At 39.9% G+C, this 24,101-nt stretch overlaps 3 protein-coding genes across 3 annotated transcripts in view; all 3 read left to right on the forward strand.

Moving 5' to 3' along the window:
• The window catches only part of pard6gb (par-6 family cell polarity regulator gamma b), a 36,272-nt gene extending 21,521 nt beyond the window's left edge, over positions 1-14,751 (forward strand). The window contains exon 3 of the mRNA XM_037693509.1: positions 13,609-14,751. Coding sequence (XP_037549437.1) covers positions 13,609-14,702 — 1,094 coding nt within the window. The 3' untranslated portion in view covers positions 14,703-14,751. The remainder of the gene's footprint in view (positions 1-13,608) is intronic.
• A 2,446-nt stretch (positions 14,752-17,197) lies between these two features.
• Positions 17,198-20,547, forward strand: bloc1s4 (biogenesis of lysosomal organelles complex-1, subunit 4, cappuccino). The gene is made up of 5 exons (XM_037692778.1): positions 17,198-17,559; positions 18,079-18,150; positions 18,231-18,332; positions 19,636-19,770; positions 19,945-20,547. Exons 1-5 carry the CDS (start codon positions 17,236-17,238, stop codon positions 20,041-20,043), a joined length of 732 nt encoding a protein of 243 aa, XP_037548706.1. The 5' UTR covers positions 17,198-17,235; the 3' UTR covers positions 20,044-20,547.
• Positions 20,548-21,564: 1,017 nt separating this feature from the next.
• LOC119425318 (nuclear transport factor 2-like) lies at positions 21,565-23,407 on the forward strand. Its single transcript, XM_037692839.1, has 5 exons — positions 21,565-21,635; positions 22,473-22,585; positions 22,720-22,791; positions 23,007-23,105; positions 23,291-23,407. The coding sequence occupies exons 2-5, from the start codon at positions 22,481-22,483 to the stop codon at positions 23,405-23,407; spliced, it is 393 nt and encodes a 130-aa protein (XP_037548767.1). The 5' UTR covers positions 21,565-21,635; positions 22,473-22,480.
• Positions 23,408-24,101: the final 694 nt, after the last annotated feature.

Here is a 24,101-nt window from a genome sequence, read left to right on the forward strand (position 1 = left end):
TGTCGAGTTGCTAAGACCCAGCTCGGACTTTTAATTCTGATCAGATTTGTTCATATTTTACTCCTGTCGGTTACTTCAGACAAATCGAAGTTGGTTAAACTTGCAAACCTTTAAAAAACTGTTTCTGTGAAATGCCAGACAGAAAACTGCAGACATTAGTGTTCACTAATGGAGTGAAACTGTGAGAAATGGACACTTTGGTTAGATTAAGGACATCTTGAGTTGTTGTGTGAATAAAGATTCAGCATTTGCACCATTAGTTTTCTGTTTGTAGTTTCTTTATTACTTTTTTTACAAAATACTTCCACACAATTGGGCCTGTGACTTATGGATAATTGTAACTTTTGTACTTTTTGAGTTTTTCTACTTTTGCAAATATTTTCTCTTTTGAAAATGTTTGTTAGAAAATAGCTTTTTTCTAAAATTTACTTCCTTGCACTGTTTTTGTCTTTTTTTTTTTTTAATCCCCTTTAAGCTTTTAGCTACCGTTTTGCTAATTTGAGGTTTTAGATCTGGATTTGCCGATCAAAGCATTGATCTAGGCTTATGGTTTTGTTCATTTAAACCTTAAACTACAATTTTGCTGATTTATGTATTTTGTTCTGCTTGTTTTAACCTTAGCAGTTAATTCTTTAACAAACCTGGCAAAGCAATTTAGCACTTAGCTTTCAAAAAATGGGCTTTTGTTCATTGTTTCTAGTTTTATTGTCCCGTATTTGCATCACAAATTGCATGTAAAGTCTTGTTTTGAGTTTTCAATGAGACAAGTAACAAACTGGGACTCTGTAACGACGTCGTTGTGAAAAAGTATGCATAATTTAAAGATTTATCTATTTCTAAAACTAAGTGTGCCGTTTTACTGCTTAAACTTAACAAGAAGGCTGCCAGCCTCAACAAAACTTTAAATTATTTTTTCTGTTTATGGATACTGTCTTTAAACTTTTCCAACAAAAAGAGGGCAACAATTTGCTTTTGATGACCATTTTAAATGCTGGCTGGATTTCTGGAGATCATTTTAAGATTTCCAATGAACAAAAAAAATTGTGAATTGACCTAAAAAAAATAACTGATTGTAAGAAATTAAGTATTTGCTCTGAACCACTTTTGTTAGAAAGAACAGCTTGAATTGATTCAGTGTCTCCTCTGATAAAACTGAATAATAATCATTAACACAAAAACCAATATTCTTAGAAAATCACTAGCCTACACAAGTGTGCTTTTAGTTTTAAAATTAATATAAATGTTGTCCATTTAGCCACATAATGATTTGAAATTAAAGGTTGTACCGTATCAATTTGTTATGAGTTTGATCTTTACATTGGTGTTATGTCTGTGCAGGTATGTCGTCTCTGTTCATACATTTAAAACAGCGATGGGGTTATGTTCAAACTTCATCAGGTTTCCTTTGTGTCGTACATTCGTCAGAAGTTCTGGTTTGATTTGTGTAAATTTGGTCAAAGAAAATGTACATTTCCAGACCTGGCTTCAAGATGTTGAGATGTTCCCATGTCAGGGTGCCAGATAAAAACACAAAACTCTGTTTTTTGTAATTCTCTGTGGTTTGGTTAAATTCAGATGGGTTTTTGCAGTGGAGAATACTTCAGCTTACTCACCCTCCTCAGCAACCACTGCATTCTTTTTTACATTTTTGATTTATTGTTTTGTACTCCTCCCTTAAAAAAAAAATCTTTTTTCAGTTAAAGTTGTTTTTTTAGCTGTTTCATTATCATAAATTATTTTGACTTCGTAAAGTCTCAACTTGAGTTTATTCCTCTTTTTTGTTGTTTAAAGTTGAAACAATTTAAACTTACTGCTTTAAATGATCTATAATTATTTTGTCTTTTCAAATGGCTCATAAACATTGTTTCCTTTATTAGGCATTATTTTCATCCATCTTTTATAAAACATAAACTGATGGTTGAAGAGGCTCTTGACTGATGTCAGAGCGTGGGAGTTAAATTAAGAGTTTATTGGTTACTAACATAGTTTTGTGACTAGTTTCTCCTCTGAATGTCTAGCTTTATATACGTTTGAATACACTTTGACAATATCTGGTCAGTAGATGATAAAACGTCTTGTTTCTTGGTAGTTCAAGCAGAATTTGTTGCAGAAATGAAGATGTTGAGGTTCTTCTTGGGAATGACAAGGATGGATAAGATCAGGAATGAGATTATCGTTGAACGACTGGGAGATCAACTTTGAGAGGACTGAAATGGTCTGAACATGCCCTGAGGAGGGACGTGGGTATATTGGTAGAAGGATGTTAGAAATGCAGCTGCCAGGAAAAAGACAAAGAGGAGATGTATGGATGCAGTTAGAGAGGACATGGAGGCAGTTGGAGTGAGGACAGAGGATAAAGGAGGACGACTCGCTTCAGCGATCCCTGAAGAAGGAACGGGCGAAAGGAGTTGTTTTGAGATGGCAGGGTCCACTTCAAATTTGCAGTTAACTCATCATTCCAATCCAAGCTAGGTTTTTTTTTTTGTCTTCTTTGAATTTACTTCAAAGTTCAAGTAGGTTTATTGTCATTTCACATGTGGCTCATGAGGTGGAATGAAATTATGTACACAGGATACCAGTTAGGCGGGTCAAAGAGCTTAAATTGTTTATATTGTTTATAAACAATTGCAGAACCCCCCACTTCAAAAGATCCGAACTATTGCACAGCCACTTAACCGTTCACATAGACTCACAAACAGGTGGGAAACTCTGAAGCACGTCTGTCGCTGCCACTGACACAAATCCTTTATATTCATTTGTTTTTGTGTTTTTTTTCCCCAAATTCCTGTAAAATATTTTACTCGTCAGTCTTGAGGCTTTCAAGAGTCCTGCGGCTGCCACTTGAGTCTCGATCTTTATGGTTGTAATCACATTGAAACGTGTACTCCATTGGTGACGTGTTCATATTTCACTCGTGTAGTAGTGAGCAGTGAAAGCAGCCTGGGTACCTGTGGGCCAGATGACAGCGGAGACTGTGGAAAGCTTAAACTAACAGCATGTGTTCTGAAAGCATGAGAGAGGCAGCTGTGTTAAAAGCAGAGAAAGATGGAAGAAAGGAAGTTGGCCAAACCTCAACATCATCAGAACCGCTAAACAGTGTAGACCGTTCCCTTTCAGAGGAATGTAGGACTTTACTCCATTTCTCTCCTCGTTCTCCCTCTTTGATGTCTCACCCTTCCTCCCCTCTGCTGGATATCTGCCTCTCCTCTCTTACACACCAGCTGATTAATTTCCTAGTGAACACATTCACTCCCTTCTTCTTTAAATACACTCCTTTTCCCTTCAACAAATCTTAAACCTGTGACTCCCTCCACACCCCAGTGTGCGACCTGGCCTCTGTCTGCTGCTAAACTGATAGTCAAGTGACTGTTTGCAGAGTGATGAATGAGGGTGCAAGCAAAATGCTGCACAGCGTGTACTGTAAAAGTTTCAGAGCCTTGTCGGGTTTCATCAGAAGATCAAACCAGTGCTTTTTTTCTTTCTCGTTGTTTTGAAGATGGATATTGTGCAAGTCGAAGCTGACCCTAAAATACCTATATTATTTTATTTTTTTCTACCTTAAGAATGCTGTCAATGTGGATTTACACTAAACCGTGATTGAGTCTGAATCAAAGTCCAGGTTTATTTTTATTTTTTGTGTGTATGTATTATGTCTATGTTGCTTTGCTGTGGTAATTTTTTTTGATGCCTCAAACCTTGCCCTGTCAAGGACATGGTGTGAGATCTTTTTTTTAAATACCTCTCTCCTTATGTTTTCTTCCCTATTTCTTATCTAAGCAATCAGGGCAGCACATCTTAGAAGCTGCAGCCCCCCGTAAACTTCTGTCCATCTTTAGGACTGCTGTACGGAAAGTAATTTTGTTACATTTCACTGCGCAAGGATAATAAAAACATTCTGATTCTGATTCTTGTTCTGAAATACCTACAGTAAGCTGTAGCATGTCCGGTGCAGCCTCTAGAAATAAACTGTTTCTCCAAACTACGGTTGTTCAAAGAGCATTCTACAACAGGGAAGGATAAAATGCACTTCATGAGGAAAAGTTGTTTTTACTTCCCTTCGCATTTGTGCTTTTATTTTTTATATAATGTTCCATTCATTTACACTATAAAAGGTGCAGAATTCCAACTCAAATCTTAGTGCAGCTGCCTTTTATATCCATCCATTATCTTTCGCTTGTTTCAGAGTTGGGTCTCAGGGGCAGCAACTTGAGCAGGGAGGCCCAGATATCTCTTTCCGCAGCCACCTATTCCAGCTCTTCTGGGAGGATTCCACTGCGTTCCCAGGCCAACCGAGAGATGTAGTCTCTCCTGCATGTCCTGGGTCTTGGCCGGAGTCTCGTCCCAGTCGGACATGCCCAGAGCACCTCCCTAGGGATGCACCCAGGGGGTATCCTTATTAGATGCCCGAACCACCTCAACTGGTTCCTCTTGATGTAGAGGAGCAGCAGTTCTACTCTGAGGGTGCATTCACATTGGCCCTTTTGTCCCGAACTCTAGCCCGTTTGCCTAGGAAGTCCGGTTCATTTGGGGAGGTGTGAACGCGCCATTGAACTCTGTCACAGAACAAAAAGGCAAACTCTGGCCCGCCTAAAAACCTAGGTCTTGGTCCGGTAGAAGAAAACTCTAGAGCAGTTCGAGTACAGTGTGAATGCAAGCAGACCGGGCACCGCTCCACAAGCAAGAAGTGGACTACAGCGCAGGGCAAACAAACACGCATTTATCTTGCCTCATATGGAGCCATCAGCTGTCTTGTGTGAAAAACAACATTCTCCATGATCTTCTGCCTCATCTTCCGCTCATGCTGAGTCCATTGTTGAAAAATGACAAAACAGAACTCTTAAAACCACTAAAATTTGATGCCACTCCATTTATATTTTTATTTCCAGAAGAAGAAGAAAAGGAAGAAGTGTCTTCTTCAGAGGTTTTTTGTCGTTTCTTTCATTAGTTCTTGGTGCAGCGCCATCACAGGCGAGTGGGGAACAGGTTGGTTCAACAGGTTGGCTCGACTGCACAGTGCAGTGTGAATGCAAATGCAACAGCTCAAATGTAAACAAAATGTCATTAATATTGATTCCCAACTGAACCGAGTCTACCGGACTATCAGGTGTGAAAACAACCAGAGTCTCTCCCAGATAACTGAACTTCTAACCCTATCTCTAAGGGAAAGTCCAGCTACCTTACGGAGAAAACATTTTGACCGCCTTTATCCGTGATCTCGTTCTTCCAGTCACTACCCAGTGTTCGTGGCCAAAGGTGAGCATAGGAATGTAGACCGACCAGTAAACGAAGAGCTTCACCATACAGCTTGGCTTTCTCTCACCACAACGGACCGACAGAAAATTTGCAATACTACACATGCTGCACCAGTCCGTCTGTCGATCTCCCGCTCCATTCTTCCCTCACTCGTGAACAAAACCTCAAATACATGAATTTCTCCACTTGAGGCAGCACCTCACCATCGACCTAAAGAGAGTCATCCACCCTTTTCAGACTGAGAACCATGGCCTCAGATTTGGAGGGTGCTGATCATCATCCCAGCTGCTTCAAACTTTGTTGCGAACCGTTTCAGTGAGAGCCGAAGATCACGGTATGATGATGCCAACAGGACTACATCATCTGCAAAAAGCATAGGTGAAATCCTGAGGCCAACTGGACTGGACTCTCTTTGCCCCCTAGCTGTACTGATAAATTATGTCCATGAAAGTTATGGACAGAAACGGTGATGACAGTCCAACTCCCACCCTGAAGGGGTCTAACTTCCTGTTGGCAATGTGAACCAAACTCTTGAACCTTTTGTATAGGACCCAAATTGTCCCATAGCAATGGACGCCCGATCCCATACTTATGGAACACCCCCCACAGTGTACCTCAACGAACACAGTTGAACGCCTTCTCCAAATCCACAAAACACATGTAGACTGGATGAACAAACTCCCATGACACCTCGAGGACTCTAGTGAGGATAAAGAGTCGGTCCAGTGTTCCACGGCCAGAATGGTACCTGTATTATTCCTCTTGAATCTGAGGTTCAACCATCGATCGGACTCGTTTCTCTCTCCAGTACCCCTGAATAGACCTTACTGGGGAGGCTGAGAGTGATTCCCCTATAATTGGAACACACCCTCTAAACACAGTATTGGTAAAGCGCTGCTTTCCCCGCCTCGGCCGACTGCTGGTTTGCCAGAATCTCTTCAGAGCCGATCAAGAGTCTCCATCCAAGGCCTCACTAAACTACTCCCACTTCCAAGCTTTGGCCACAGCAATGGTCAGGGCTGCAGCCCGCTTAGCCTGCTGATACTCCTCAGCTGCCTCCACAGTCCTACCAGCAAACAAGGCCCGATAGGACTCCTTCAGCTTGGCTGCCTCCTTAACCCAGGGTGTCCATCACCGAGATCAAGGATGGCCACCACAAGAAGCACTGACAACCTTGCGGCCACATCTCAAGGCAGCCGCCTTGTCAGTAGTGGTGAGGAACATGGCCCATTCTGACTCAATATCCCCTGCCTCAACTGGGATGCAGTTAAATCGCTCTTGGAGGCTGTCTTTTATAATTCTGTATATTTACTTAGCTCCTCCAATTTTCACTCCAGGCCCTGCCTGAAGCTCCACTGCAAGAATGTGAAATGTGTTTGCATGTTTAAAATAGTGGCCTTTATTTTGTTTGGATTCTGTTTCCATGTTAATGTTTGCTAAAATCCTTGACCTTTTTAACGCAGAGATTGTTCTCATTCCATCCAAGAATATCTATTTGCACCTTGTATTGCACAAGTTGTCACGCTGTTGGTCAAAAGAATGGAAAAGAAACATTGAATTTAACTTTTTTTTTTTTTTTTTTTTGGATATTGGGGGGACTGCTGCTATGTAGTCATGAAAACTGGTCATTTCTGACTCGCACTGTTATACAAAGTGCTCTGCATTTCATTAAATACTTTCTTTTCTAATGCACGCAGGACAAAATAAAAAAAAAAGTTTCTGACAGCATGCTCACTGAACTGCATTGTGCTGGGTCAGGATGTTTTGTCCTGCAAGGATGTGCTTTGTCATGTGATGTTTCGTCCCTTTGTACTTCATGCCATTAAAACTGGTGGGTTTGAAAGTGGGGATCTTCCAGCTGCATTTGTGTCTGTATATGTGTGTGTTCTGATTTCTGTCTGTGGGGCTGAGAATAAAGCCCACTGCCACCGCATCCAGTGACCTAATGCAAAAGGCAGCAGAGTCCCGCACTATTCTCTTTATGAGCCTTGACGCTCTCATTTAACTGTGATTGTAGTCTCTGTTGTCACTAAGCAACTTTGTCACGCTTGGACGAAGACTGAGATGGGGGCTGGAGAGGGTTGTCGGGGCTGCAGGAATATCGCATGCATAGACCGACTGTAGCTGAATGTGCTTTGGACACAGCTGCAGGCGGATACAGGCGTCTTCTGTATTCTAGAGATAAATATACTTTAATGTTGTCTCCTGAATGTCCTGCAGCTCCAGAAGTGATTTTAAACGGACAACTCGCACATTATTCTGGTGTGCTACTAGACCCAGAGCTCTTGCCAACCAAAAGTTAATATTTTAAGGAGTAAATCTCTCTTAATCACAAATAAAATCAGTTTCTTGTGTTATTTTCTACAGGCAAGCATATTTCCAAAAAAACTGATCTCCAAGTGTTCTTTGAAACTTGCAGCAACTTGTCCATTCTGGGGAGCAAAATCAAGTTATTAGCAATGCAACTAGATATGATTTCCCTGCAGCGGTAAGGATATTTTGTTAAATTTAAAAAGATTGAGTTCTTATGCAAGAGGAGAAGATGGATAAATATTTTTAATAATAGTTGGAGGGTTTTGAATTCTTACGGTTTCGGTGCACAATGTGCACAGTGTGAAAGCACTGTGTGTTTTTCAGAGATTCTCTGCTAAGCTGCTAGTGTCTGGGGGTCAAATCTCCAAATAAATATATCACCACGAAGGGTCATAACTTTGAGGGGCCACCACTAAAGCTGTTTGCAGAGTGTTTATTCTGTCACATCTACTACAAGTCTCACACCACATGAATAAGGGGACTTTTCTCCTATTAAGCTGTGTTAACTAATAAACGTGCATTTTCTTCAATCGATATATTTGCAATAATGAGATTATTTTTTACTGCCCTTTAAGCACCTTTTTTATTTATTACACAGCCAGACATCCTCATTTACTGCAGTATTCAAGCATTATATTTCCATGATGTATTCCACTCTTTGTGTTGAAAATCCTCATCGGTTCTGTTTCTGTTTCTTGTAGACAGTTCAGTTTTCTTCTGTCCTCGGCATGTTTATGTCAGATACATTTGTTGTTCCTGTTTAAGTACAGTGTGCCAATATTCACAAAGCCCTGTGTGAAATATCGCACTTGACCCTGGCCTCAAACATCATTAGTCTGAACTTGTGTGGAATGAATTTGGGGCTGCTGTGTTTGTTACGCACGAAAACACTACGCTTTAAAAACCATTTCCTGTTGGATACCTTCATTTATTCTTGTGCTTTTCTTCACAATATTGCATAAAAATGTACCAAAAGTTTGAAAGACTGCTGCAGCTGTGGTTGATTCCTGTCGCTCTGATTTTAGTGGTGGTGAGTCAGTGGTGAGTGTAAGAAGACCTGCCAGGAACAAGCATGTTGGGGCATCTTAATGGTGGATCATAAAACTCTTAACTTCTTGTTTTTTTAATGGAAGACTTTGAAAAAGTTATAGAACCTTGAAACACCTTGTTTTCACAGCCTTGCTTAACTATAGGTGGGCCTCGTTGGAACAAAGTCTAACCTTCCCCTTTATCCCTACTTTTGCGAGTCAAAAACAGCATGGGGCATTTAATAAGACCTGTATCCCAAAAAGAAACCAATTTGCCACAAGGTTCTCACAGTTTATTTATTTATTTATTTATTTATTTTTGGCCACGTTTTAAGTTCTGTTGAGCGTTTCCAACAAAAATCCCGATTTTTATCGCCATCATGGCAAGCGTGAAACGGGGAGTTGCTGTGGGTCAAAGCAGCTTACGCCTGTTTTAAAAAAGCAGTGCAGATCCTCAAGCTGAAGTAATATCTCCGTTTACTTTGACCACCACATTCCTTCAGTGTCACGTTGTGCAGACGAACAGGCAGCCATAGGAGTCGTCCAGAAGCCGTCTTTTCACCTCTGAACTCTGTCCCCTGACCCCTCTGTGGTGGTGTGTTCTGGTGTCACGAGGTTTAAGCTTTAGTACAGCTGTGTTAGAGGATTATTTATGACAGTGATACAAGAAAGTGGGTTTCTAATGCTCCAAAGTGTAATGTCAAAAACATTCTTACAGCAGTTTCTAGTCTCTTTCTCTACTAAGCAGTTTTAGAGCTCTTGTAGTACTCTTAACTTAAGTAAATGTTAGTTTAATTTTAGTCTGATCTGCAGGTACCTGATTACCAACCAACTAACAATATTCCAGTTTAGAAGGGATAACTTAATTATTGTCAGAAGTTGATAAAATAAACATGAACTCAGCTGAATCACCCACATCAGTCAAAGCTCAGATATAGAAAACTGGATATTTGTTCACTTTTCATGAGTTTGTTTTGTTTTATTAAGAACTTGTTTTTATTTGCATCTTTAAAGGCAAAACCTTTAAAGTGTCAATATACAGTCAAATATAGTTAGGATTTTAAATATATGTATTTTGGGCGCAATGAAAATGCATTAGCATTGTCCAACAAAGGCCAGTCAGGGCATCTGGATGGTTTTTGTTGAGACGTTTAGTCTTTCATCCAAAGGACTTCATCAATCTGAGAAGCCACAAACAAACCACAAGCCGCACACTCCCATAGTGGACCAACCAGTTTGCTGGTGCTAAGATGGTTTCTGGGGACCGCCTTCTCCCCCGTCGTCTCCTCTGAGGCAGCCATAGTCAAGTGGTTCAAAACATCAAAGTTCATGCGCAGTAATTCAGGTAAAAAAATCTAAAAAAAAGTTCAGTCAGGTCATCTGGACGTTTTTTTTTTTTTTTTAGATGTTTCATCCTTCATTCGAAGGACTTCATCAGTCCGACCGAATCCAAGCTGAATGTTTTGAACCACTTTGGCTATGGCTGCCTCGGCGGAGTTGACGGGGGAGAGGACAGGCCCAAGAAACCAACTTAGCACCAGCAAACTGGTTGATCCACTTTGTGAGTGTGCTGCTTGTCAGACTGAGTTTGTTTGTGGCTCCTCAGTTTGATGAAGTCCTTTGGATGATGGATGAAATATCTCAACAAAAAATAAACCTTCCAGATGACTTGACAGAGTTTTGTTGGATTTTTTTTTTACCTGGATTATCGAGCATGAACTTTGATGCATTAACGTGGTGTTTCTTGATTACATAAATTATTGGTTCGGTATAAACATGTTGATCAGAACTTTCTTATCTTTAAGTGTGTTTCTGTTTGTCCTGTTTAAAACCCAGACTAGTTGGATTTATTTATTGCTGCTGAAGATGAAGGCCAATGTATCCGTCCGCCATTTTTATCAACCTTATCTGATTAAATGAACCCATTATCTGCTCAAGAAAGCCACAAAAACACATTGTTGAACTTCACCAAACAGGAAAAAATCTTGTTTTTAAACAAATGTATGAATTTTTTTCCTAAAATTATTTTCTGTCTATAGTGTTAATTGTTTCGCTTTAGCTCATTTTGTTTCTGTACAGTTCTGCTTCGAGTTTAAAGAGGGGGAATTCCCTTATGGAGAAACGTATAATATGTTGTGTAGTTTGACTTTACAAACGTTATCCATTTGCTTCTAATGTAGCAGATCAAGATATACTGGAGCATGTTGCTACACTTTTAAAAAGAGGACAGATAAGAATGTTCTCACTTAACAGTCAACACGTGGTTATCCAAGTTGAGAATTTACTTATGAGGTGCGCTGGTTTCCTGATTTACTGCTAATTAAAAAGTTGTGAAAGCTCAACAAAATAATAAATATACGAGTTTTTGACCTAATGTGGAAGTGTTTAACAGACAGAGTGATCTTCTCTGCTCTCCCTCAGTCTCAGCAGCACATCGGATCAATCTGAAGAAAATTTGTTTTAGTAAGAAAAATGCACAACACACAGCTGGTATGAATCATATGGATTAAATAAGATTTTTAACGAGTTCATGACCCATATTTTGTTCTGTTTGTTTGATTTGCTTATTGAAAGAGAAAGGTAGTTATTGTTAATTACAGGGCTGGAATATGTAACATGTATGTCCTAATTTAGCCATGTACCTTTTTAAAAGCCTTGTTTCCCTGGTGGATTTGACAAGTGTCAAACACCTGCTGAGCCTAACTTTCCTCTTCAGTGATTGCCCAAGAATCAGCCACACCTCGTGGCTTCGTACTTCTTGAAACAAATTAAACCAGCATTTGCTTTGTATTGCATTTTGCTCAACAGCTGTGAAACATTACTCACCGACAGAACAGTTTTAGTTGCCCACACTGGATTTCACCCTGAAAAACTCATGTATCCCACAGTAAGCCCCGGTGATGTGGCATGCTGTGGCTTTGGTTCGAGACCGAGGTGAGGGTGTGGAAGGAGGGTGTTGCGCTCAACAAGACTGCTGAAGCCCTCCCTCAATGTGGTTCCCATCAGGAGAGACTTGCACTTGTGGCAGAAATTCCTGCCTCGTGGCAAAATGCCTTGTCTGGATTTAATCAGATCAGCTTCTGTCGTAACATGCAAAGAAAACAAAAAATATATACCACGCTCTAGGATGGATGATGTCCTGCCTTTGTCGAGGGTGTTATTTAAGAGCAATGGTTGGTGCCGTTTCTTTATCAGACATGATGACTTAACTTTGTGAGACTTTAAAGTGAGTTTAAAGTCGTGGATGAAAAGGTTATGAGCAGTTAGTTTTAAGGTCAGCAGCACTTTAGTCTTGGCCTCACTGAACTAGCTGGTCAGAATTACCGTAATTTTCGGACTATAAGGCACACTTAAAATCCTTACATTTTCTCAAAAATCGACAGTGAGCCTTATAATCCAGTTCTGGTTGTGCTTACTGACCTCGAACCGATTTTATGTGGTACACGGCGCTCAAAAATCAGTCAAAATGAACTCATTTCGCTTAATGCGCCTTATAATCTGGTGCGCCTTATAGTCCGAAAAATACGGCAAATGATTTTTCCTAATTGAGGTTATTCAAAGATCTACACCGACTCGGATATTAGCTTGTCATAAACTGTCCACACAATCTCATCCCTTTAACATCCCTGTTGAATTCTGCAGTAGGAGACTTTAATTAACCAATTCCCTACTATTAAAGGACCTACTCTATACTTTTTGTCCAGCTTTCAAGCTCTAAAATAAATTTAGAGCTTGTAAGCGAGTTGTCCTTTCAGTCTCAAAGCGTGGTTCTAAGCTAAATAATCATGGTCTGACGCGTGGTTAATATATGCCGTTTTCCTCTAGCAGCTCCTCTTTCTTTAGCGTACTGTCGACAAAGCACATTTTAACGGCAGGAGGAAAGATATTGAGTAAATAGGGTCTGGAGGAGTTTATTGCGTTCTTGTGGTGCATGTCAGAAGAAGAGAAAAAACAAGAGGCAGCTTGTGGGAGTCGATAAAACCACAGCACAGACAGTAGATGTGCAATAAGGGAAAGATTATAATGGAAAAACTAGTAACGCTAGGTAAAATGACAGTCTTATTAAAAACCTATCTACTCAGAGTTGCAAGCATGACTGATGGAGGTGCAGGAGCTGATGCTCCCAATGGGGGACCTGCACTTCCTGTCACATCAGGTCTTACTGAGTGCAGATTTCCTGTTCGCCTGAGAGGGGAAGATTGTGCTGATACCAAAGTGTTTATTTTCCCCCTCTCTCTTGCTGTAGCTGTCTTTGTCAAACACTGAAGAAATTCAATTGGTTACTCAATATCACATTGTAATGTAAACTCGTGTTTCCAGCTTGCCTTTTTCACAAGTTTCTTCATAAATAAGCTCATTAGTGTTTGATTTATCTTGAGGATGTAGCGCAGTCATTAAAGTGGTCCTCTAGTCCAGCCTGTTGTAGACCCACTGCTCTAACGTGACGCTGTAACTGAGATCGCCACAATATTTCTTTCTAAGGCCAATCGTTTATACACTGTACTGTCTAGTATTTATAAGGCCCCGCGGGAGTTCTGTTTATGTGTGGGTGAGTGTGTGTCTGTGCAGAAATGAAAAGTAGATATCTATGCAGCTGCTGCCTGGTAGCAGTCAGGGGTGGGTCACCTCTGTCAGCAGAGGAATGCTCCGCTCACTCAGCAGTTTTTACAAACACAACGCACTCCCTGCCTCTCAAAGACAGCAGCATGCGAATCTTGCTGACATGTTGGTGTTAGTTTCTTGTCTACTTATGTTGGAATAGTCTGTTCAAAATTGGTGTCTTCCATCTTGAATGTGAAACCGTCTCTAAAGTCTTGGTTATAGCTTATTTAATGAACAACATCTTACTTCCTTTGTAGGACAGTTTCACTTAGTTATACCTGGATGTTGATCTAATCTACTCCTGTTTGTTTGTGCCAGTCTTTTATTTAGCTTTAGCCTGGTATGATAAGACACCGAAGACCCCTGAGCACTAAGTCTGAATTTCTCTTTGTCTTGTTTTTTCTTTTTGCAGAGGAGGTCGACTACAGTAACTTTGGCAACAACACAATAACTCGTAGGAAGAAGGCCGTGGTAACGCTGCGCAACAGCGACGTCAACCGCAAGCGTCCTCACATCCGCATTGGCATGCCGCAGGATTTCAGGCCCGTTTCGTCCATCATTGACGTGGACATCCTGCCTGAATCTCACCGCCGTGTTCGTCTGTATCGTCACGGCTCGGACAAACCCTTGGGCTTTTACATTCGAGATGGAACCAGCGTTCGTGTGACGCCGCACGGTCTGGAAAAGGTCCCAGGCATCTTCATATCTCGACTGGTGCCTGGAGGGTTGGCGGAGAGCACCGGATTGCTGGCGGTCAATGATGAGGTTCTGGAGGTGAATGGCATTGAAGTAACAGGAAAGTCACTGGATCAAGTGACAGACATGATGATCGCTAACAGTCACAACCTGATCGTGACCGTCAAACCGGTGAACCAGCGCAACAACGTGGTCCGCAGCAGCAGGATCTCTGGCAGCTCAGGCCAGTCGTCTGACAGTGGCGGGTCAACTGGTTATCCAAGTTTGTCTATGGCCTTAGCGCGAGAGCCAACCTCTGGAGCACATGGGTACCAGGATGACCTGGAGAGTGACGAGGATGCAGATATCGTCATTGAGAGCCGCCTCAAACGGCCATCTCAGCGGTCCAATGCCTCTATGGCATCAAGCGCATCTCGCACGCACCAGCAGATCGTGACATCGTCGGGTCCAGCGGCTTCGCCTAGCCCTCCGTCACGCCCATCATCTGTGATCTCCACCGCCTCCTTTCAGTCTCAGACAAGTCTGAACGGAGGGTCCCATCCTCACCACCACCACTACCAACAACAACAACAACAACACCGCAGCAGCCTGAGCCTCCAGCTGCACAGAGACCTGAACCTTAAGCAGCTTCAACAGTCCAAACACAGTGAGCAGCACACACAGCCTCTGCATCACAGCAGCAACCCAGCCCTCCGGCACAGCAATGGCAGCCTGCACAAAATCCTCAGCTCTCTGAAAACGGACCCACGTCACAGTCTTGCTCTTCCCAAGGGAGGGGTGGAGGAGGATGGCACCGTCATTACCCTATAATAACTACAGATACAGAAACATAAACATGTCAGCTGCTCAGAGAATGAACTGGAGCATTGAGCCAGAGAAATTTGAGTAACTGTGGAACTTCTGGTGGTTTTTACATGGATGATAAGAAGTGTTTACAGCAATAATAGTGTATATTTTTTTTCTTTAGTTTTTTTGCTGTTTTGTTTTTCATGCAAAGATTTCTGTGTTCTATAGAAGCATTGGAACAAATTATGTTTTAGTTGACTGTAGGATAGGATTATGAATGTACCTACAGCCTGTTATCTTTTCTTTATGACCACTTATTAAGATCAGTTTTCATTCTTATTACTGGGACCAACTTCTGGGTTACTTAGGGATGTTTTGAAAGAGCAAATCTATATATTTCTTACCTTCTGATAAATGCTATGTTAAATTTTGTTTTTATTATGACTTTTATGCAATGATGATTGTGATCAAATCTTTGTATCTTGTTAAATAAATTATTCTATTTCACATTTATACAAACTAGAAAAGTGTTGTGAATGTTTAAAAAAAAAGATACGCATATAGGAGATTTTAAATAGCTTCGTGATGAGTAATAAAGTGCATCAAGGTCATCTGTCACAGAAATTTGTTTTTAGATAAAACAAAATGATTACAAAAAAATGTATGAAGGTTGAATTCCTTTCGTCGGGCACAGTCCGTTTATCATTTGGCTTTTGGCAACAGCAAACTTTCATCAGGAATGTACCTTTATCCTGTGTTGAGGCCCTGCAGCAGCAAACTTCTTTCACCTCTCTGCAGATGAATGTTTGCCTGCCATGTTTACTCAGGAGGCCAGACTAATCAAACAGCTAATAGAGCTTTGACATCAAGCTAATTTGCACCGACAATCAACAGATTTTGGGTTAAGCAGGAGAACAAACATCCTAACCGTCGCATGCAGTCATTGTTTTGGCAGAAAAAGGGGGCGCACGCAGCAGGCTCTGGCATTTAAAAGCAGATTCAATGCTGGTGTGCGTGGGAGAGATGGGTTTCTTACACGTGGTTTGGATGCAGATTTAATTATTCAAGTGTAAACTTGTTAAACCCAACAAAGAATTAAGAGTGGATTAAAAATAAGAAACTGGAAAGAAGTTTAAAATTAGTTATGCGAGGAATACTTGTATACAATACCACCATTTTGTATTGAATGACATTAAATGCTCAATCTATCCAAATAAACTTGTCTTGTGACAAATACAATCGATTGTATGTTGAAAGGTGATGAACATGTAAATTAACCTTTTGCATTAAAAACTTTTGAAGTGCTGTTATGTGCTAACCCTGGCTGCCATCTGCTGGCTGATATATCAAAGGCACGTTGGAGAAAAGGGAAAAACCAGAAGCTTTGATTCCTGTAATCCAAAGTTGCTATGACTCGGCCTTAAATTATCATGAAAATTTTCAGATCGGACTGGAGGAGCGCAGAAGACCAAATGCTCTTATGGGTGCATAAATCCAGGGATTGATTATTTTATATCAGTACATTAAATTTACTTCAATGTAGGACCAAATGAACGTATTGTAGAAAAGTGTTCTGTTCCACCAGAAGAACTTGCTCAATCAATGCTAAAACGCAACTATACTATTCAAACTATTCAAAACATCCAAGTGAGTTGAGATTCAAATAACTTGCTGTGAGGTGACCATACTAAACCACTGTGGTGGCTGACAGGTTGAAATGTGCCAGAAAAAGGGCAAACCAGGAGCAATAAAAATAGTTTATGAAACTCAAAAGATAAATCGGTTTAAAAGTCATAAATTGTCATTCTAGTTATTAAAAAAAATAATATAAACTCAAAACAAGTCTTCAAGCTAAACTATGCTGGCTCTATTCTCAGACTCGCAGGTAAGTTCATAGTATGTAAAATTATAGTATGATTATTTGAACAAATTTAGTTCAATAAGTGGAGTGGTGGCGCTCAGATTACAGAAGGCAAGCCTGTGAGCGAAAGGTCAGTGGTTCGACCCCTTGGACCGACAACATCAAAATGTGGGTGTGAGGGAAAGCCCCACATCTGCCTCCACCCTCATTTGACCCACTCTGGGCCCCTGAGCAAGACCCTTAACACACATATGCTCCCCCAGGCACCCTAGATGGCACCCCTCTGCTCCACACAGAGGGCTGTGGTAACTTAGTGTGGTCATGTCAGGAAGGATATCTGGCATAAAAGCAATTGGCAAGTCTTTGTGTGAGTTAGTTCGCTGCGGTGACCCCTGAGGATGGGAGTAGCCGAAATAAAAATTTAAAAATTATTTGAACAAAACTGTATTTGATTTATGTGTGTATGTGCATACACCGATTAAACACCAAAATTTAGTTTTATTTTAAAAGCTAGAAGTTGGTATGCGAGTCCGTTCTAGTTCATGAGTTAAATCAAATGTTTTGAATCTCAAAAAAAAAAAAGGTGCTGGAATTCCCCCAAACGGAACCGCCTACAATTTTGACCTTCGGGACGTCCCGTCCACTGTGATGCGCACGTGACAAGTCAGTTGACAGCAGGTCACAAAAACAGGAGCTATGGAGCATCACCGGGTCGACAGGGTGGGCCTTCTGTCTCCTCTGGAGGAGTCTAGTGCGGAAATAAGCACAGACAGCGGCATCGTGTCCCAGAGCGCGAGCAGTTTGTCCATGGTGAGCGACATCTTGAGCAGCGGGACCGTGTCGCAGAGCCCCAGCTTCGGAGCGGCGGCTGCGGCTAACGTTGCCCCTCTGAACCCGAGGCTGAATGAAGCGGCTCAGCTCGAGACAAACGACCAGCGCGACTCGGAGCAGGACGACGAAGTCCTGAGACAAACAGCCCTCGAATACTCGTCCTGCATCAAAGCGACAGCTGGAGAAGAGGTTGGTTAAATATAACCAGCTAAGCTAGCTCTTCATGCTAGCTCTTTGTTTATATTCAGCTGGACACAGCTGGACGGCTTGCAGTGGATCTGCACACTGTTGCTTCCAAGTTTTCCTGTAAATTTAAGTCTCGCGTGCATATAAAGTGATTTTGAATATTAGAATAAGCAGCTGAGCTGTTTACAACCCTTCAATAAGTTGAACACGTTCCTATCAGAGAGACATTGTTTTTATTCGTTTCATTGACTAACCTGCACCCTCCTGTTAGGACATTTAAATGGACAAGCATGACACAAGGCTGTCCTCGTGAAAAGACAAAGGTCTCTGTGTTTGAAGCCTTTGGCCAAGTTTCTCATAAATTTAATGGCACAACATTTCAACTCGAGCTAACGTGTGTGGTGGCTGTATTTGAGACACAAAAGTTGCCACATAACTGATTGAGACTTTAAAGTAATCAAAAGCTCAGGCTGAATGTACAGTATGTCTCAATTTATTTTTTGTAACCCTTTGTCAATCAAGGTCCTGTGCTTGGAGAAGAGCTTAGAAGAAATGCTTACAAGAGTGGATGAGTTTGTGGGGATGTTAGATATGGTAAGCATTATCATTTTATGAGTATTCAGTATACAGCTTCAATCTAAGTGCATTTGCTTTGGTTTGTATTATTTCCCTAGATTCGTAATGATACCTCCCAAATAGTGAATGAAAATCTACCAAAAATCCAACAGAAGGCTGATGAAATGAGACAAATGTACAGAAGGATCGACAAATTAGAGGTAAGTGATTATTTTAAGGTTTCTGGATGAAAAGTAGTTTTAAAAAAAACAAAAACCTTATGCAGCATGAAGAGATGTATGTAAAATTTGTGAACAGTACTTTAAATCACAATAAAGACAAAGCAAGTTTGTTTGTATAGCACAATTCAAATATGAAGAAAACATTTTAAAAAAGTACATTGCAAAGGCATACTAAAGGAAAGTAAAGAAAAGTTGGACTACAGACTGAAGTTCAGGTTAATGTTTTAACTAGTCAAACAGTCGAAGGCAACTCTAACCAAATAGGTTTTTAACCTTGATTTTAAAGAACTCAGTGTTTCAGCATGATTTCAGTGTTTTGAAAGTTTGCTCCAGATTAGTGGAGCATAAAAACTGAATGCTGCTTTTAAATGTTTGCTTTTGATTCCGGGGATGTGTAGTAGACTTGAACCAGAAGATCTGAGTGGTCTGGAAGGTTGGTCCGACAACAAATCTTTAATGTATTTTGGTGCTAAGCCATTCAGTGATTTATAAACTAACAGAAAGTATTTTAAAGTATTTTCTCTAGGGAGCCAGTGTACAGACTTTAGAACTGGGGGTTGATGTGCTCTACTGTCTTAGTTTTAATGAGGATGCAGGCAGCAGCGTTCTGGATCAGCAGCAGCTGTCTCATTGACTTTTTAGTCAGACCTGTGAAGGCACTGTTGCGGTAATCAATTTGATTAAATATGCACGTGGATGAGTTTTTCAAAATGAAATAAAACAAATAAATGGTCTAAAATTATTTTTAAAAAACTTTTTAAACATATTCTGAACCCTTTTACAATTTGTTTATTACTCACCCATAACACAATCACTCATACGCACTTACCTTTAGTGTATGAGAGTTTGACACATTGTAGGGCTTAAACTAGGGATGCACGATACTGAATTTTTGGCCGATATCTGATATGACGATATGTTAAAACTTACTCGGCCGATAATCGACACCAATACCAATATTTTTTTTTCCTAAACCTCAGCTCTAAGAAACATATTTGATATTCTTTTAGTCTGATCAAATATAAATAGGTATTGACTATTTTGTAATTAAATTTTCATTTCATAACTGATATCTGTTCATTTTTGTCCTATTTTGGGGGGGGGTTAATTTTTTTATTTTATTTTTTTATCTCTAGATAAAAATGTGATCTCTGTATCACTCAAGTTAGTGTTTGCTTTAGTCAAATAGAGAAGAGTTTTTAGTTCTTAAAACAACATTATGTTCTCTGATGCAAGTCTTAAATTCATTGTTTTGTCTTATTCTACTCTGGTGTGTCCGCAGGCCTTTGTAAAGATGGTGGGGGCCAATGTCAGTGCAATGGAGGAGCAGGTCAAGCAGGCGGAGGGGGAACTGGGAACACTACCGAGCGCTTTTAAGAAGATTCTCCGCACAATGACTGTCCCAGGCTTCCTAAGTGTAATATTTAATTCATGCTTTGTCCACTTGTACTTATATTGGCTGATTGCTAAAAGTGTTGAGCTTCAGGATTTTTCGTTTATTTTTACCCATATTTGTTTTTTACAGTTTTGCAAAGCAGATTCTTCCGCAATGTATGCTAATGAGGTTTAAAATATGTCCGTCTACTTTCAGAAACAGGCCAGCCCACAAAGATCAGCACCACATCAGCGCCACGAGATGCCCAGTGTGTTCCGTGCAGACGATTATTTCACGTCGCATCCAGAACAGTGACGGAACATGTGAATCAGCTCGGTTCTAATCTCAAGAGGCCTGTTTGGTGAAACTGTAAAGACAACCTTTACTGCCATCCTTTTGATGAAGATTTATTGGTGCAGAAGACTCAAACGAATCAATAGGAGCTCAATGAACAACTCGCCGAACGTGAAGTGAGGACATACTACACCTTTGGCGTGTTGATTCTCCAGGCAGCAACAAGCACTGAACTGTAGCAACATGATTTTATAAAGTGCCTAAATGAGTCTTACGTCTTTCAGATATGTTTTGTGAAGAAAAACAAGTCGGATGTTAGAATTGGGATAAATTGGGAGGACAATGTCATCGTTCTTGGTCGGACTAATGATGGTACATCAGAAGATGCTGTTTGGATCTTTAGATATATGTGAAAAATGAACCCAGCTTTTTTATAAATCACACTCCTGTCACTGGTGTTTGTAAAGACCTGCACGCTGCTCTTGGCTGATCTGTAGTTCTGTATCTGTCTGAGCAATACGATATTACCCAATTAAGCATTTAATGTCTTCCAATTTATAATATTCACTTTTTATCTAGCCTTATCTCTCCGACTGTTGATGACTATTAATTTGCTGACATTATTCTGCATCTTTGGTGACCGCTTAAAAATGCACAGGTACAATAATTGGGTTTTTTGTTTTGTTTTAGTTTTGCAAGCTCCACTGATAACTGATTATTTAGCACTACTTATGAATCTTTGATTTACAGTTGAGAGAATGTTTGAGCTCATCTTAAGATGCCAACAAAGCAGCAACCTTCACAACTGTGATTTATTATTTGCCAAAGTTGTTGTTATATATGTTACGTTTATGTGTTAATTTTGGTTTTATATTTTTAAAATTATTATTAAAATATATTTAAGGTGAGTTAATTTATATTTGTCATTTAAAAAATTTTAAAGTCTTATTTGTGATATTAAAACTAATTATTTAGTTTGGCCCATAAGAATGAATCTAGATGAAGAGGAAGATTATTATTGTTACTATTTTAGTAGAAAAGTTAATTTCAGAAATAACTATTATATTTTTGATTACATTGTTGCTTGTCTGCCTGATTTTCTACATAAAACTTGTAATTTATTACTTCATAAATATGTTTGAACAAGGCAGAATTAAACCGAATCTCTATATCATAGTCCATTAAGTGGGCTGATAAGGAAATCTCAAGTGTAGAAATACATAAACTTTAAATAAAAAATACACAATCCAGGCTAGGAAATAAATGTAAATAATTTTACAGCACTTGACATAGTTGCTCAGTTCTAGTAGTTGTAATTTGTAAACAAAAAGCTGCTGAAGTCTGCCTGACAGGCTGGGTCCGCACCATTGATTCGACCACGGCGCGCCGAGAAGGCGGTGTCTACACACTTCGCTCAATGTTAGACGTTAACCAACAACTTAAACCGATTCGTACGCCAGGGTTACAAAAAGGAACAGAGCCACTCAAGCGTGGCAACATTCCCTCAAATGATTGGTTAACTTGCTGTGACGTCATATGTTTGTCATCACTCGGGAGGAAGCGGCGGGAACACAACCTTGGTTTTTCGTAGATTTGATTCACTGTTGAACAAAGTAAGCTAAACTAACGAACACGGTAGAATTTTTTTTTTTTAATTAGGTGCTTCTCAAAAGTTTCAGTTTCCTGTAGAGACGAGCATTATGAAGAAAATAGATGAATAACTTTGGTTCCGAAAAAAAAAAGGCTACGCCAACTCGTGCTGTTGGCTAACCGTAGTGTTGAACTTAAGGAAAAGTTGGAAAGAACATATTATACGGGGAAGTTTTTACTCGAAACAGGGCTGTACTTTACTCCTGACGTGTCTTATCACTGTAACCGATTAATATGTACCCGGTAGTCATGATTTGACAAAAAAAGAAAGCGGCATGTAAAAAAAAAGTAGTTTTGTGCTTCTGCGCATGCGTAGTTGCAACTTTTGTAACATGGTAGCATGCACAGGTTGGTTGTAATTGACTGTGCTTATAGAAATGGTAAATTTGGAACATAATTTAAATGCTTCACAGTAACATTAGAAGTGTGGTGAATTCTGATTAAGAAATCTTCACTGAACATCACAATCAAAGTTCTGGCATCATTCGTGTCACTGCATCTTGATGGATCAGTCAGCTGGATGTCCTTTCAGGCTTTGCATCTGTCTCTTAACTGAAGAGGCAGCTTTAGTGATTAAAACCTCAGAACAATCTCTCGTGTGTGACGATACTGTCACAACAGCAACGTTTGTCTGATGATGTTCAGTGCAGAAAAGGAAGTAGACTAGAAATTAGTTTGTAGTCTAATTGGATATTTCAAGATTTTTGATAGAGATAGTGTTTGTAATAAACATCTGAATTTAATAAACTTTTCTAATTTTGACTTGCATATTTTTATACGCTTCCCTCTTGGATCCAAAGTTTCAGACATGGCTTGCAACAAAGAAATCTGGCAGAAGATTGGTGAAGGCTTTGTCCAGGAATATTATAACCAGTTTGATAACACCAACAGGATGGGACTTGCTCACCTATATGTAAGCTTTGCAACATAACATCAGTGTCATCAAACAGTATCTGCTTCAAAGTAAATCTCATCAGATATGGATGGAGTACAGTGATGCATAGTTAAGGTGTGTGTGTTTTTTTTATATAAACTTCTTGTTCTCAGTCTCCCGATGCCTGTTTGACCTGGGAAGGGTCACCGTTTCAGGGGAGAGACGCCATTGCTGATAAACTAGTAGTAAGTATGTTTTTACAAATACATTTTTGATCATAATCTAATAGATTGTGATCTAATAGAAGTGTCAGCTTTCAATCTAAAAGTTTATATTTCTTTTTGCCCTTTAAATCAGTGTTTTATGCGCTTCGTTTCTTCTGTATCCATAGCAAATCCCATTTTGTCAGATGTTCATTTAAAACATATATATATATATATATATTCTTTTTCATCTACAGAACCTACCTTTCAAGCGTATTAAGCACATTATCACGGAGCAAGACTGCCAACCAACAATGGATTCTTGTATTCTTATCATGGTCTTTGGACAGCTGCAGGCAAGTCTTTTTTTTTTAAGTTGACATGTTTAGGTTGTTAACTTGAATCCCCTGAAATATTATACACAATATTTAACTGACTGCTTATTTTGATCTAAAACATTCGAAGCTTATTGTGAACACATGTCAGATCAATGTGTTTAGCTTTTCCACTAACAAAGCATATATTCTTTTCTCCATAACAGGCAGATGATGATCCACCAATGGCCTTTCATCAAGTGTTCATGCTAAAGTGTCAGAACTCTGCATGGACATGCACAAACGATGTGTTTCGGTTGGGTGTACACAATATCCCAGTGTAATGATGGGAATTTCTTGGCTTGCACATTACAGCGCTTGAGATCATTTTGTTGTCATCGAGCCTGTTGGAACAGAAAACTTTATATAAAGTACATTAATGTCATTTGCTGTTAAAATTTCACATGTATATTAAATCAAATTAAAGCATTTATTACTCTGAACTACTGTTTTAGTTTTCCGTTTTTTTACTGAGTTGTTTTACTAACAATTAAAATACTTTTTATATAGAAAATAGGTGGAATGCCTCCTCCACGTTGGGAATAAATCTTTGCCTCAGGTGGAGAAGTTCAACTATCTGGGCATCTTGTTCACGGGAGGTGGATTGATGAATCGGAGCCTCATCCTCGTTAATGAGGGCGTTGCTTCGGTTCATTGTAATGAAAGGGATGAATCAAAAGGTAACACTCGTTTTACTGGTCCATCTATGTTCCAACCCTCACCTATGGTCATGAGGTATGGATCGTGACCAAAAGAGCAAGATCCTGGATAGGGCGAGGAGCTCCATCGTTCTTGTGGTGCACGAAGTAGAGCTGTTAAGGTGATTTAAGCGTCTGGTTGAGATGCTTCCTGGAGACTTTCATTTGTAGGTTTTCTAGGCATGTTCCACTGGGAAAAGATCCCAGGACAGATTCAGAACTCACTGGAGGGGTATATATATATATATATATATATATATATATATATATATATATATAT

The sequence above is a fragment of the Nematolebias whitei genome, chromosome 19 (assembly GCF_014905685.2).
Source record: "Nematolebias whitei isolate Nwh7 chromosome 19, NemWhi1, whole genome shotgun sequence".
In the NCBI taxonomy this organism is placed as follows: Eukaryota; Metazoa; Chordata; class Actinopteri; order Cyprinodontiformes; family Rivulidae; genus Nematolebias; species Nematolebias whitei.

Excerpts from the sequence above, each read along its gene's own strand:
- bloc1s4 (XM_037692778.1), top strand. The coding sequence starts at position 17,236 with ATGGAGCATCACCGGGTCGACAGGGTGGGCCTTCTGTCTCCTCTGGAG. Across the intron at positions 18,151-18,230 it reads TTGTGGGGATGTTAGATATG|ATTCGTAATGATACCTCCCA; the intron begins GTAAGCATTATC and ends TTATTTCCCTAG. Across the intron at positions 19,771-19,944 it reads CTGTCCCAGGCTTCCTAAGT|AAACAGGCCAGCCCACAAAG; the intron begins GTAATATTTAAT and ends GTCTACTTTCAG.
- LOC119425318 (XM_037692839.1), top strand. The coding sequence starts at position 22,481 with ATGGCTTGCAACAAAGAAATCTGGCAGAAGATTGGTGAAGGCTTTGTC. Across the intron at positions 22,586-22,719 it reads TGGGACTTGCTCACCTATAT|TCTCCCGATGCCTGTTTGAC; the intron begins GTAAGCTTTGCA and ends TCTTGTTCTCAG. Across the intron at positions 23,106-23,290 it reads TGGTCTTTGGACAGCTGCAG|GCAGATGATGATCCACCAAT; the intron begins GCAAGTCTTTTT and ends TCTCCATAACAG.